At 34.7% G+C, this 14586-nt stretch overlaps 1 protein-coding gene and 1 long non-coding RNA gene across 3 annotated transcripts; both read right to left on the reverse strand.

The window, feature by feature from the left end:
* Positions 1-8853: 8853 nt before the first annotated feature.
* Positions 8854-10553, reverse strand: LOC121238296. Its single transcript, XR_005935100.1, has 2 exons — positions 9348-10553; positions 8854-9117 (listed from the first exon to the last, which is right to left on the reverse strand). It is a non-coding gene; the product is annotated as an uncharacterized LOC121238296 (long non-coding RNA).
* Positions 10554-12128: 1575 nt separating this feature from the next.
* Positions 12129-14586, reverse strand: LOC121239899. 2 transcript variants are annotated; one of them, XM_041137263.1, is made up of 2 exons: positions 14053-14586; positions 12129-12540 (listed from the first exon to the last, which is right to left on the reverse strand). In XM_041137263.1, the coding sequence occupies exon 1, from the start codon at positions 14377-14379 to the stop codon at positions 14089-14091; it is 291 nt and encodes a 96-aa protein (XP_040993197.1). In that variant the 5' UTR covers positions 14380-14586; the 3' UTR covers positions 12129-12540; positions 14053-14088. The 2 variants fall into 2 exon arrangements, with proteins under 2 accessions (XP_040993197.1, XP_040993196.1); XM_041137262.1 differs by having other exon boundaries at positions 14068-14585.

Genomic DNA, 14586 nt, shown 5'->3' on the forward strand with positions numbered 1-14586 from the left:
TCTTTCCTTTGGTTACTTAACTCACCTCAATTTATCTCAATTTATTATTATAATTTTTTTAAATTTTAATATAAAATATAATAAATAATTCAACTTTTTTAAATCCTAAAATAATAATAATATTAAAAAATAATATTCTAATAATATTTTATCATCTCAACTCAACTCAACTCAATTCAACATCCAAATACAATAAGATGGTGTCTTTTTTATTCTCTACGAAATTCTATTTTTTTTTAATTGTATTAAGAATTATGCGAGGCTATAATAAATTATAAAATAATCAAATATAATAGATTTCATTCTCAATTTTACAAATATAATAGATTTCATTCTTAAACAACACGCGATTATAAGTTTTTATATCAAATTACGTAAATTTTGATCTCTCATTTTATTTATGGTATCCAAAAACCTGATCAATGTAAGTCATTTGACTGTTTTGTTAGCCTTCAGCCACGCCAAAAAACTTGTATGAACAAAAAGCATAAAATAACTCAAGAACTTGACGCCAAATTTCTCGTTTATTTTCGTAGATGAGATGAGATGACTTAAAATTAAAATTAAAAGTTGATATTTTTTTGATATTATTTTTATTTTGAAACTTGAAAAAGTTGAATTATTTATTTTATTTTATATAAAAATTGAATAAAGTTGTAATAATAAAATGAGATGAGTTGAGAGAAGTTAAGAAAACAAACTAGACTTGGAAATCAAACCAAACTCAACTCATCATTACAATTTTTTCAAATTTCAACACAAAATATAATAAATAATTCAACTTTTTTAAATTTTAAAATAATAATAATATTAAAAAATAATATTTTATCAACTTAATCCAACAACTAAACGCAACCTTAATGCAATTGGTTGTGTGTGCCCACTATAAATGACAGCATATTCACCATTCAACAATTATAATTAGGGGAAATTTTTTAAATTCCTTTGGTACTATTTTATGAAAAAAGAAAATCGAGAGAGAGAGCATACATCTCCAATTAACTATAATAATACTTAAAAGGTATTTTTTTAATAAAAAAAAAATCAAGAGAAAGAGGAAGACATCAAGAAACTAAAAAAAAAAAAAAAAAAAGTAAATGGTTTGTTTGGAATGGGTTTGGCAACTTCAAGAATAATAATAATCATTTGGTGTTAAAATGGTTGAATTCAAAAGTGTTTCATCATTTACCATTGGTTGTTGATAATGGAGAATTGGGTACGATTCATCCATCATTGAAGTTTGAACAGTTTTTTTTTTTTTTTTTTAATTTATTGTTGATTTGACGATACTTTTTCAATCCATCGAGTATTCTTTTATTAATATTTCTGATGAAATAATTGAATGGAATCCAATGAGAACCCATACCTGTTAATACTGACCGAATCATTTTCAACGTGCCGTATCATCTTCTTCTGCCTTATTCTACACAAAGATTCTTTTTTTTTTTTTTTTTTTTTTATTTCCCCTTCTTTTATCAACATTATAGAGTATCAAATTTAAAATAAATGAGCACTAAAAGGAATATTTATCAATGGCTGATAAAACTCCGACTAGAATATTTTTTTAAAAAAAAAAACATTATTCGCAAGTGCTAGTTTTGAAAGTGGACAGGAGTTCAACATCCACCATCACCTATTAAATTAAGGTTTAACACATTATTCCACAAAAATTAAATAAATTAAACACACCCAAATATCAATAGAGTAGGGTGTCCGACAAAAGTCACAAGTCCCTAAACAATCTTTTGCAAAAAGATAAAAAAAAAAAAAAGGTTTTGCAATGGAGAATACTCGAATTAAGTGATCATTTGGATAGGGGAGTATTATCATAAGAAAAATATTATAATCATAAATAGATTATATAAAAATAATTTTATAAATTGATGTGATATGATGTGGTTTATTATATTATAAAATTATTTTTTTTATAAAATATTATATGAATTCATGTAAATTTATAAAATTATTTTTATATTATTTCTTTAGAGTTATAGCAGTACACTTTTCAAAATATTCTATTATTATTTATTATTATTTTATACTAATTTTTCACTTTAATTAATTATTTTTAATATTTTATTATTATTCACAAATATATCATATTAATTCACTATCTAAAGGCGACCTAAAAGTGTAGTGTTTGACAATTGTTAACAAAAAAAAAAATATATATATATATATATATATATATAAAACTTGTCGTTTAATTTGGATTTTGAGGGCGGGGGGCGATATTGGTCTTTTAAAGAGAAAATGTAGGGTCCGGGAGGGAAAAGAAACGAAGGAAAGAGTCGGTCTTTTGCTAAATCCGTGTGGGGTTTAGGATCAGTAAGCATACACGTGTAGGGACCGCTCATGTCGTCCAAAAAAAAGGACGAAAACGCGCCCGTGAACAACAGGGTTGTCGAATCACTGGGGCACGGCTTACCATGTTAGTAGGATGGGTAAATAATATCTCATCTCAAACAACCAAACAAATAATAATAAAAAGGGAAAAAGTTGACCGAGCGGGTTAAAGAATCCGATGTGGGAGAGCGGAGAGGGGCTAAAGAGTCATAATAAATAGATTAGATTGAAAATGGAGAACAGGCTGTGAATCTGTGCGGCAAACAGTACGCATAGACTCTGTTTTGGTCACGTCCACGTGGTTGTTTTTTGAATCTCACCGCTTTTGTGTGTGTGTTTGTGATTTGTCAGATAGTTGCAGCCATCATCCATCCATCCATCCTACACCAAATTCCAAGCTCTGCATTCTTTCCTGTCACCCCACGAGTTTTCATGCACACATTCATCATTCATCTCTCTCTATTTTTCCTTCATCTCCTTTTCTTTTTCAGCAATAATATTCATTAAATACATCTCATAATATCTTTTATAATACATATTCTAAAATAAGATTTTTTTTTTTTGGCAAAATAAGATACTTTTATAATATATTTTATTTAACTATCTTTCGTTTTAAAATATAATTTTGTAATATATTATAAAAGTGACGTATATTTATCATTTTCTTTTTTTTTTTTTTATCAACTTTATACATAACCAAGTCTTCTACCACTATATATATATATATATATATTGCATCGCCATCTTACTTTAAATATACTTTTTTTTTTTTTTTTGTGGTGGAAATATACTTTATAAAATATGACCGATGGAATTTCCACCAATGAAATTTCATCAGCTACTTACCTCCCCGTGAGGCAAAGGAATGAGTGTAATGCTTAAGGTTGCTCTATCCCTCTCGCGGAGGAGTGCGGGTCAGCCTTCGGCTACTCGAAAAGGGAATCTCTACTAACAGAATCTCCATCAAAGAAATCTCCATCAGCTATTTATCTCTCCGCGAGGCAAATGGATGACTATAATGCCTAAGGCTCCTCTATCTCTCTTGTGGAGGAGTGTAGGTCGGTCCGCCTTCGGCTACCTGAAGACTGAATCTCCATCAATGAAATCTCTATCAACGAAATCAACACCAAATGGATAGCTCATTAGGTCTTCACCACACCCCAACAAGAAAACTCAGGTTCGCGAATTTCGCACTCGTGATTGAAAAATATTTGCACTAACAGATTTGACTTTTCCAGCATCTCCTACTTACCTTCTCGTGAGGGTCAACAGGTGGGTCCAACCATTAGGCGACTTGGCTTGCCTCACAACAAAGTGCGGGTTCAATCTTTCGATTGCCCGACATTACTTTTGAGACAACATCTCCACTAGTGAACGTCGGGTGTTGGCACTCGTGCTATAACCACTACTAGCGGGTTACCTTCAAGAACAAGCCTCCGAGCTCCACAACCGCTTGAAGTGGGCCCAGAGGGTCTAAGGAATCCTTGACCACTTCGCACGGGTTATAACAAACATACTCTAACATTAACCGCAATTCACATCGAAAAATGAAAGTTTACCAATATCATTGAAAACAAAGGTGCCGGATGAACATACGTCTTTCAACAATACTTAGGGTGAGTCTAGTGTTTCAAACTGCTTGACCCTTTTTTACTATTTTTATAAAAGTCAACAAGTGGGAAAGGTTAGGGATTGCCCGACCTCTAAGGTGTCTAGATAGGTAGCATGTCACTTGACTGCCCGGCCAACTTTCGTACGCATCTTATGCGGTCGAGCCTACCTTCCACTCATCTCACCATGACAGGTTTTGTGCTTAAACTCTACGTAGTTGAGCTTATCTCCTGCTTAATCTCACGCTCGGAAATCTTTACTGCTTAATGTAAGAGGAACGAATGACCAGGGCTAGCTCCCGAAATTTACTTCACTACGAACGTGGGTGGATCAGTTCGATTACATATTTTACCTTTGAAGATTCTCAATATCTTTTTTGAAACAAATTGCCCTTAAGAATTGAGCGCAACTGTGAGGGGATAAAATATACCAAACCCAAAAGGTTCTCAAGGCTCGGCCCATCAATGGACCATCACTAGAAGACAGAGGAAGTGAGATGGAAAGGCTGACAAATAAGGGACGAGGGAAGGCAATGGGTAATGGGTCAGGAGAGACAATAGGTGATTTTACGTAATATAAATAGAAGTGACATAAAAGCAAATGGGGCAGGAGATAAAATGGATATGGTGCCTACGGTTTCAAGGACTTTTACTTTGGGCGCTTGGAGGGACTTTTTGGCGAGGCTTCTTCTTCGACTGCTTCTTCAACCTCTAGACAGGGAGCTCAAAAGAGAATATCTTCTCCAGCAAGTAGATCTCCAGCTCCCATTGTACAATGAGAAATTAAAGACTATGAGAGGCTGTAAACAATCATATTATAGTGAAATCTCCTCTCCCCAAACTCCCACAGATATAGGCCTAGTGTCAAACTACATAAATCTGTATGTCTATCTACTTATTTTCTCTGCATTTAAATACTGTTCATCATCATAGACGTACGCACAGACACCACACAGTCACACTGGATCATTGTCGGGGACTCCACACCTCACTGATCGAGGCCCAACCCACCTCAATGCGTATGAAAATGAATCTTTCTCTCATTCTAAATTGCGCCATTTTCGAATGTTAACAAATAGTTTAGCTTATCAATAACAATACACTCTTACTTATGATAGAAGAAATGTTGTGATCACATTTTTAGAGACCTTGCCATGTACGTGTACACGTACAAAGAAGGAACAGAGATTCTTTTGGGGAGGGGGGCCTTTAGTCGATTGTTATCATATGTATTAAAAGCATTATACCTAATAGCTGGTTTGCTTTTAAAATTAAAAATTTTCTCATTTTATTATTATAATTTTTTAAAATTTTTATATAAAATAAAATAAATAATTCAATTTTTTTAAATTTTAAAATAAAAATAATATTAAAAAATATATTTTAATAATATTTTATTCAACTTTTTAATTTTATTCTCAACTCATCTCTGTTAGGCCTATTGAAACTTTACGCCTTTTGTTGTGTAAACTATTAGTCTCGTGAATGGAATGGACCCATGATTTGTTAGGCATCAGCATCCACCTACTGATCATTCGTCTTATCACATTCCACTTGCGCTGCTCTGAGGCTCCCATCAATAGTTGGAAGATGTTCTTTCCTATCATGTTTTCTAATATAGTATTAAAGTACTGATGCTTTCTTTCATTAAATTCTTAGATTCCAAACAATTGAAGACTTTTTTACATACAAATCCATCATTAACACCTAACGAAAAAAAATGCATTTCTGCAAATTACAAAAGGTATCATTTTGAATTGAATACATTATTTTCGTGGAGCCAATCCAATGTTCATGTTATTTGTGATTAGAATTTTCTTTCCTGCCGGCAAAGATTTTCCAAATCTCCACCCCCACAAAAAAGATAGCCAATCCATCCCTCCTTTGTTAATCTTTTCTTACAATCATTAAAGCCAACCGACCTCAAAAGGCTTTTTCAATTGAAAGAAACTTTCTTCGTTGTGGGGTGTGAGGGATAGATATCTATATAGGGAGGGGCTTTCTGGATATGCAAACTTTCTCGTCTGTAGATTGAAGAAGAAGCCGCTTTTTGGGCTAAACTAATTAAAGCATCTGATCTCAGCCTATGCAGGAGAAAAACCCGGTGAAATCTTGGATTACCTACCATCTTGTCTTCCATAGATCATCATACACATATGTATTGGTAAATATATATATATATATATATATATATATATAGAACATGTATGAAATGATAATGAAACTATACCAGCTGGAAATTAATATCTGCCTTTGTCGGTGAGCCATCTGCACCATGACCTCCATCTTCAGATGAAAACAAAAGCAATTATTAGCTGCTCCATCCATTATGAACCAGAATATTGGGTTGAACCATAGAAAAACATTTAAAAAAAAGGCTAAGTAATGATACAAAAATGACTCTGTGGTGGCTTTGCTTGTGGCCAAATGTTGGCTTGACATGGTCTATCTTGTTAAATGACCCTGCAAAATAAGGCTCTTTGTGAATGGATAAGCATTGTGTCCGGACATGTTTGAAGTTTAGTTAGTTCCCTTTTCTTTTTTCCTCGATCAATGCAGATACTTTATTAAGATCATAAGAAGTGTATTAGTCTTAGAAAGGTAGGTAAATACGAAAAACAACTTCATGAACATACAGCTAATGGTCCATTCATTTTAATTGTACTGGTTGTTGTTGGGGGTCAACAACGAGTGTAGAGGATTATGGGGACTCAAATGGTTGTGGCATAAAGAAATTTATGAATCTAATTCATCTTATAAAATCGGTTCTACAAGAAAAGCTTGCTCATTCCTTATAAACATGCCCAAGATCTTGTCTACAGGCAATGTGAGATTATTTCTCAACACCCTCTCTCACGTGCATGTTAGTATTTTTCCTGGTTTTTGTCACGGGATAAGTAATGTGGGCTCTCATTCGTCTTGTGGCAGATTCTAATACCATGAAGAAATTTATGGACTTAATTCATCTCATCAAGCAGGTTCTACAAGAGATGATTGTTCATTTCTTATAATAAACATGTTTAAGACCTTGTCTACAGGTAATATAAAATTATTTCTCAACATGGCATAGGAGGAGGGGGCTGCAGAGAAGCATGGCCCAACGCCCCAACCATCGAGATCTCTAAGAGAAAAGAAAGAGAGAGAAAACCAAACAAACATGAATTGAGGGCGAGGGGGAAGGGCGAAAGTAAATAAACGAATCATGATGTAAAACTTCACTTGTGAGGGTTATTATTTGTGTATATACACTATGGAATAGAAGGAATCATGATATAGATTCTAGACTATCTATAGTCAAGGATCCACAAATCTTTTCTTGGTAATATGAGTGGAAAGTGCATACCAAAATTAGAGAGCATGTGATTTTAAAAAATAAACAGATGCATGAACAAGGTCATTTGATTTTGGTGGATAGTAATCGTGTCATCATAGTCAATTTAATTCTCCCCTAAGGAATTTGGCATGTTTACACGTCTAAAAATAAGGTTCTTATTTCATTATTATTATTATTATTATTATTATTTAGGCATGGCAGTTGAATAGGTAGCCAGCCATACATAAGAAGGTAATAATATAGGCTTGACCTTTGTTGGCAACACAAGGAGGGGAATGGCAAGGTGTAAACTGCAAAGTGAAAAGCTAGAAAGTTGGGATGTCAATGACTGTATCTCCAAGCTTTTCCTCTATTGGGGCCTTACTGCATATTTGATGTGGCCCCAAAGATTTTTATTAAAAAGGAAATTTCCGTCCCATAATTGCGCTATATGATTCTTACTAAAATGCAACCATTTAGGCATCCATGAACACGGAGCCATCCTCGAATTGGGACAAAAGCAAATTGAAGGCATAGGGTCCCCTCCCATCCCTTGTGTAGGGAACATATGTCCCGTGATTGGTGTGTGCCAGCAGTACTCCTTGTTTGAATAAATTCTATTTACCATTTGAATTCAATTCCCATCTCCATATGAATATTCCATAACAAAAGTCATAGGCCTTCACGCATCGCACAGGACAATGTGGTTGAGATGGTAGGTTTAGATAATGCGTTGAGTTGAGATAAGAGATGAAAGTTGAATAAAATAATGTTAGCATATAATTTTTTAATAATAATATAATTTTTTATTTAAAAAGTTGAATTGTTTATTATATTTTATTTGAAAATTTAGAAAATTTATAATGATTAGATGAGATGAAATAAGATGAGTTGAGATTAACTCATCATCCAAACAAGGCCTATCTCAACTAATCATCCAAACAAGGCCTTAAGGCTCAGTTGGATACCAAAACCGTCCCATCTCATTATTACAATTTCTACAAACTTTTACATAAAATATAATAAATAATTCAATTTTTTCAAATTTCAAAACAATAGTAATATTAAAAAAAAAAATATTCTAATAATATTTTTTATTCAACTTTCATCTAAAACCATCTCATCTTATCTCGCTATCCAAACCTCACCAAGTACTGATTCCCCACCAGGTACTGATTCTGATTGGGTCAGTTGGCACGGTGCATTTGTAAGCTCATATATCTTCATTGGACATTTGAGGAAGAGGGAATACAGGAAAGAAAGAAAGAATCTCAAATACACTTTAGTTGGGTGTATTATTCAAAGCTCTTACACTTTAGTTGCTTGTTAAGCATGATCTCAGTAGTCTTAAAATCAATCTCAGCATTAGTTCACAGCGAAAGAAGATGCCATCGGAGGAGGGAATGTCATGAGGAGGGGGCATTAGACAAGTTGTAAGCATCTATAAATATCTTTGGGGCCATCATTATGCCATTTTTTAAAGGAAGACAAGCATGGACCCCAATCCCCATGTTACATGGGAACAAAACGCTCCACGATAATACTCCACTTTTATGTCATTTTTTCCCATCAAATGGTTTCTTCTGCAAGAAACTAGAATTTCATAATAAATATTAATAAAGTAGCTGCCATTTCAGCCTTAGAACATGGGCTGCATGCAACTTTTAATTAAAAGATTAGGTAAAAGATAACACAGCAGGAAATGTTAGGTATGTCACAAGTCAAGGATTCCTTGTTCCAGTTGATGCGTTAATACAGGGAGATTATTTTCAACCATCAGACATTGCTGCTTTATAACAGTCAAAGCCTTCCATCAATAGGTCTTAAGAACTTATTTCACAATTAAACCTTGAAATTGTACAAAACACGTTAGGATGAAGCAAAGCAACAAAATCACTACGTAGAATTTTTTTTTTTTTTTTTTTGTTTATTAGCTTTGTTGAAAACCCTTTCAACTTTTATCAATAACGAAGCATCAGGTTGTTATGAGCTAATGTTTTTTTTAAAAAAAAAAAATCCACAATTCTTCATCATCAAAGCATCTCATTAACTGGGAAAATCCTAAAAGAATCTATTACCTGAGTAGTATCATCCCTCTAGTTTGGACCTGCATATGTGCTAAATTACTCGGCTTTCCTTCCTACTAGTCTACCTTCAGTGATAATTATTTACCTCAATAGGAGAAAGGAACTTGACAAGCCAAACAGGCAATGGCTGCTGGAGATCACACAAGGTGACGGCTCCCTACCCATGTCATCCATACACTCAGCAAGAGGGTAGAGGAGGACAATATAGAGATCAGAGCATTGAGGGAAAGCTTGTAACTTGTAAGAGCTCCTGTATGACAGTAATTTGTTGAACAGAAGACGCAATCTAACCATCATGAATCCTTGCATTTTCTCGTAGAAGAAGACAAAACACGTGCTAAATGAAGTGGTAATGCAGAATAGCGAAGAATTATAAGTGTACATGAACAGTAAATTATTCATTTACAAATTACATTGGAAACAACTGAAATTTGAAAAAGCAACCACGATAACTGAAATTCACAAAATCAAATTGTATGCACATGCATGAGATCTGATCTAATGGATTTTAGAAATGCATTAGAATGTGTGTAATAACCTCATAGACATCAATGCAAGTGAAATCTTAATAATTCACAATCCCATTCTTTTTAAAAAAAAAAAAAAACCATCGTGGGAAAATGAAAGACTTGAATGTGGTTACTCATGGTGTTTTGATCCAATGTGATACTCATATGCTCAAAAAAGTTTGCAAGGGATTCACAAAACCCTATTTTGACAGATCTTCCAATCTTGTAACATCATTAGAAGCTTACATCTGACTGACAAGGTCCAAATACATAATGATGATCATGAGGGTTAAAACCTCTGCCTTAGCACTAGTTCAGATACAAAAGGAAAAGTGAGAGTGAAAACATACACATATACAGAGAGACAGTGTTTCTCATGTAAGAGTAAACCAATACTTTCCACATAATGATGACACACCCAGACTAGCTCACTTGCAAAACAGTTTTAACTAACTTCAAAGACATCCTGCGATTGGTCAGCCAATCTGACTTTCATTAATCTAAAACATCATAAAAGACACATTTAATTGTAAATGTGAGTGAACCCCCAGCGCACAGGTATTAAGATCATTGAATCTGCTTCGAGAAAGAATCCATTAGGTTCAGTTTGCCTCTTTTGGTGCAAAACAGGGATTGCCTTACCACTTCCAAACACCTACTCCCATGATATGAACCAAAACCTCCGCCCTAGAGGGGGAGAAGTACCATTTGACCACAAGGCTTGTGGCTACATAGGTTTTCATTGACTGATTATTTTTTCACAAATACGATATGACTGGTTATGTTAACTAGGAAAACAGGAATTCCTAAAGATCATTAAAGAATCACCTGCAAGGATCTGAGGAAAATTTAAGCTGTTGTTGTACAAAAAATACAAGCCGAAACACAACATGAGTAAAAAAACCTTCACAAACACCCAGCAACTATTCATAAAAGTGACTAGACAATAAGCCAAAACTACCCTTTAAATTATCTCCTCCAGCAGGACCCAGAAACTTCTGTTTGGGTGGAAACCCTTGAATCTCAAAGACACATACCCATTATGTATTGATTCCCAGTGATCCGCATCTAAAAAGAGGAAAAACATAACAAGAATGCAAGATTAAGGGTGCATATTTCGTTTCAGAACTGACCATATTGATCTATACGATTGCTTCACTAAGGAATATATAATGTATATGCTTATTTGGTACAAAATAATTTTCCTATAAAACATTTAAATGATTGTAGTAAAAAAAACATGTGCTTAATTCATGATCTAGCATATTTTTCTTTCCTGATGTTAAGGGTACATGTCATTAAACGAATTCAAAAGACTTATTTTTTAGAGTGAGTGGGGTGGGGGTATTTTTTTTTCCTATGGGTGACATGCGAATACATCAGCCTATGAGGTAGTCTGAAAAACTTTAGAAAATCTTGGGGACCATGGCCCTCAGCCAGTGTCCTCCAGTGCCTTGGAAGTATAACTCAGACTATTAAACATGGCCACGAAATTGAATCTCTTGCTAAAGGTCTAGTTTATTTAACTCCCATGTTCGGTTAATTGTATTGCAGATCTTACAGATTTGCAACTTTAAAACAATCATTTCATTCTCTACAGAATGAAGTATTGCACTTGCCAAAAAACTGCCTTTTCTCTTGCTGCATTGTTCAAGCCGAGTAAATAAGACCATGTCTCACAAAAAAAAGAAGCTACAGAGACATGGTCTTGAAACTCATACATATATCCTTGATTTCAGGCTATAAAAACAATACTTCCAGTTATAGCAGGATATATATAGTTTTTAATATTATTTGCAGAACATTAGTATGTTTAATTATTTTCCCCTGCTATTATAAACTCCAACTAGCATTGGTATCTTCATTGCTCTATTGCAGATGCCCTAAACAATGGAAATTGGCACCCTCACCTTTCTGAGAGGTTTTGGTCACTCTAACCTTCCTGAGTGGGGCAACTCTAGATTTTTAAGTCAGCTCACAGTTTCATCATGCTCATTGATCCTCTAACAAATTAAACAAAAAATGTTTGATTTACGTTTTTATCTTGATCAAGAACAATGAGAAGCTTTGCTAGCTAACTTATATAGGTGAATTTATTGCCATGGGCTATTGATTTATAGCATATTGCTATAGGTGAATTTGACATGCTTGCTTTTAGGTTAGACTTCTACAATTCTATGAGAATTGTCATCTACAATCTTACCATTCTTGGGTCTCCTACTCCTTTGAAATAAATACCCCTCAATGTAACATCAAGTATAAATGAAGTCAAACAAAAATAACTGAGATTATATATGTGACTACAAATCATTGATGCCATACAAGATTGAGTATCATTCAAATTTTTTCATTGCCGTTACATGTACTTTTCAATACTATATTCTATAAGATCTGAGCCACATTTACCACCCTACTTGGAAAATATAAACTCTAGAGTGCCCACAATCAGATGTAGCTGCTGTTGTACAAAGAGAAAATATTTATACAGAACTCAGGTCCTCTGTTACTATCTTACCGAGAAATTAAAAATTTCTTCATCAACCAGCAATGACCATAACAGTGACTAACCATGAAGCCTCAGCCTGCTTTTTGATGATTTCCTGTCACTCTGTCAAGTTCTGCATTTCCATCACATGCCAAGAATTCAACCAAAGAATCTATCTCCCCCGTACATCCTGCAAGTTCAATCATCACTCACATATGCATTTTTCAAAAGTAATGTCAAATATATCTTAAAATGCTCAATTCTTGGGAAATATCCTGAAATGAACTTCCTGTAGCTCTCCCTAAGTTGACCCCGAAGAAGAAGCCAACACTTAAAAAAGCAGTAGTAATGATGGAGGTAACTCTAAGGAACCCATCCAGTTCATTATGAAACAGTGACACAGGAAAAAGTGTTATAACTTGAAACAGCTTGAAGGTCACCACCAGCAAAAGAACTAAATACTTTGGAAGGTTAGTCAATTCAAACGCTAGTTGTTTGGACTACATGGTATCCCCTTTCATAAAAAAAAAAAAAAACAGCTTCTTGATACATTAATTAGGGTAAGAGTAATAAGTAAATAGTGGTACATAGGCTGTTATTTTCTTTGAGCAATTTCCAAAATATAAGGACAGCACAATATATTTTAGATTCTACCACCAAACGTAGAGAGAAAGAGAGGGAGAGCTTAGCTATGTAGCCATTACTAGATTGTTTGCAACCATCTAGGTTAACTTGTATGAAGTCAAGCACTAACAGCTGCTAACTCTTTTATATTCAGTGAGACATTTCCTCCTCCATATTTATAAATTATCAAGTCCCAATTATAGTTACTTCACGTTAAGGGTAGAATAAAAAGTCAAATGAATATGCCAATATTCAACAAACACCCATTAGTTTATCTTCAGCTCACCCAACTGTTTTTATTCCACGAACTATCTCATTGATCTATCCTAGGAATAAATTTGGGCGGCTGGCAACAGTTTCTTACTATTAACATCCTTTTGATGAATTGCTCTCGACTATGAAGACGTCGCAAGTTCTCTTTAAACAACCTTTGCATCTAGCTCATCGTACAGGACTGTGATTACTGATTCCCCCTAATGTTGTACTTGATACGATTTATTCATGTCAGACCCATGGCTTCTTCCAAAATCCTCCACTTACTCATTTTATCGTCTAACAAGCAATTAAATTCTCGTGACTTCATCCTGTCGGATGTTAGTTGCCAATTTATATATGGAAACCACTAAAAAATATCCATTTCAAGGTTTAGGTATTGATAGATGGCAGCAATTCCGAACCACAACTGTAAGAACTGAACAATAGCAAAGAGGTGCGGGTTCTCTCAGGCACCGCCCTCTCATTCCATGATCCTTAATTAAAGGGAATTGGGAAGAGAGCAGTAGGAACATTAATATGACAAATTTTCAAGGGGCAGCGCTAACTATTGCAAAAAACCCAATTCATCTATTAAAACAATTCGCCTAAAACATCAAGCAGGAAAAGAACAAAATCCATCCCTGACCATCGCATATAATCGCAAAAGTGAAAAAGAAAAGAATTTGCAAACAGCCCAATTCATATAATCCCCATAACCCAGTTGAAAAATCAACCAACAGAAAAAATCATGCATTCAATTAATCAGCAACCAACCAGAATTAGCACAAAGCCCACATAACAAAAACGGAAGCAAGAAATAGACCGTATGTTACTGTAAATGAAATCCGGTGAGTGAGGATCAATCGGAATGGGTGTGGTAATAATAGTGGTTGTAATCGACGGTGGAGGAAGAGTCATCGGAGTCATCGTCTTCAGAAGAGGAGTAATAGGGGTAGAATGTATTGGGAAGAGGGAGGCAGAGGAAGGTCCAGAGGCAGAAAGCTAGGCTACCCAGTTGCTGCAGTGGGAAGCAACAGATGAGATCCAAGAGCTGCTGGCTGCTCAACCGCTCTGGCATGCATGCTATGCATTGCCATGCGTCCACGGAGACGTGCGCCACTGAGAGCACTAGCAAGCTATTGAACACCATTTCAATTTGGCTCCCTGATGCTTTCTGCCGAGCAAAGTTCGCTGTTTCCGGGAATGTCTGTGTTTGGTTGGTTTGTTCAATCGGGTGCGGTGTTCAAGCCGGAGTCTTGGTCCGTTGGTTTGGTTTGATTGATTGAATCTGGCGGTGTTGTAGCTGGACGAGAGTTTCGTTAAACAGAAACTTTCGTACACGTTGCATCGATTATAA

This window comes from Juglans microcarpa x Juglans regia, chromosome 7D (assembly GCF_004785595.1).
Source record: "Juglans microcarpa x Juglans regia isolate MS1-56 chromosome 7D, Jm3101_v1.0, whole genome shotgun sequence".
Taxonomy (NCBI): Eukaryota; Viridiplantae; Streptophyta; class Magnoliopsida; order Fagales; family Juglandaceae; genus Juglans; species Juglans microcarpa x Juglans regia.

Excerpts from the sequence above, each read along its gene's own strand:
- LOC121239899 (XM_041137263.1), bottom strand. The coding sequence starts at position 14,379 with ATGGTGTTCAATAGCTTGCTAGTGCTCTCAGTGGCGCACGTCTCCGTG.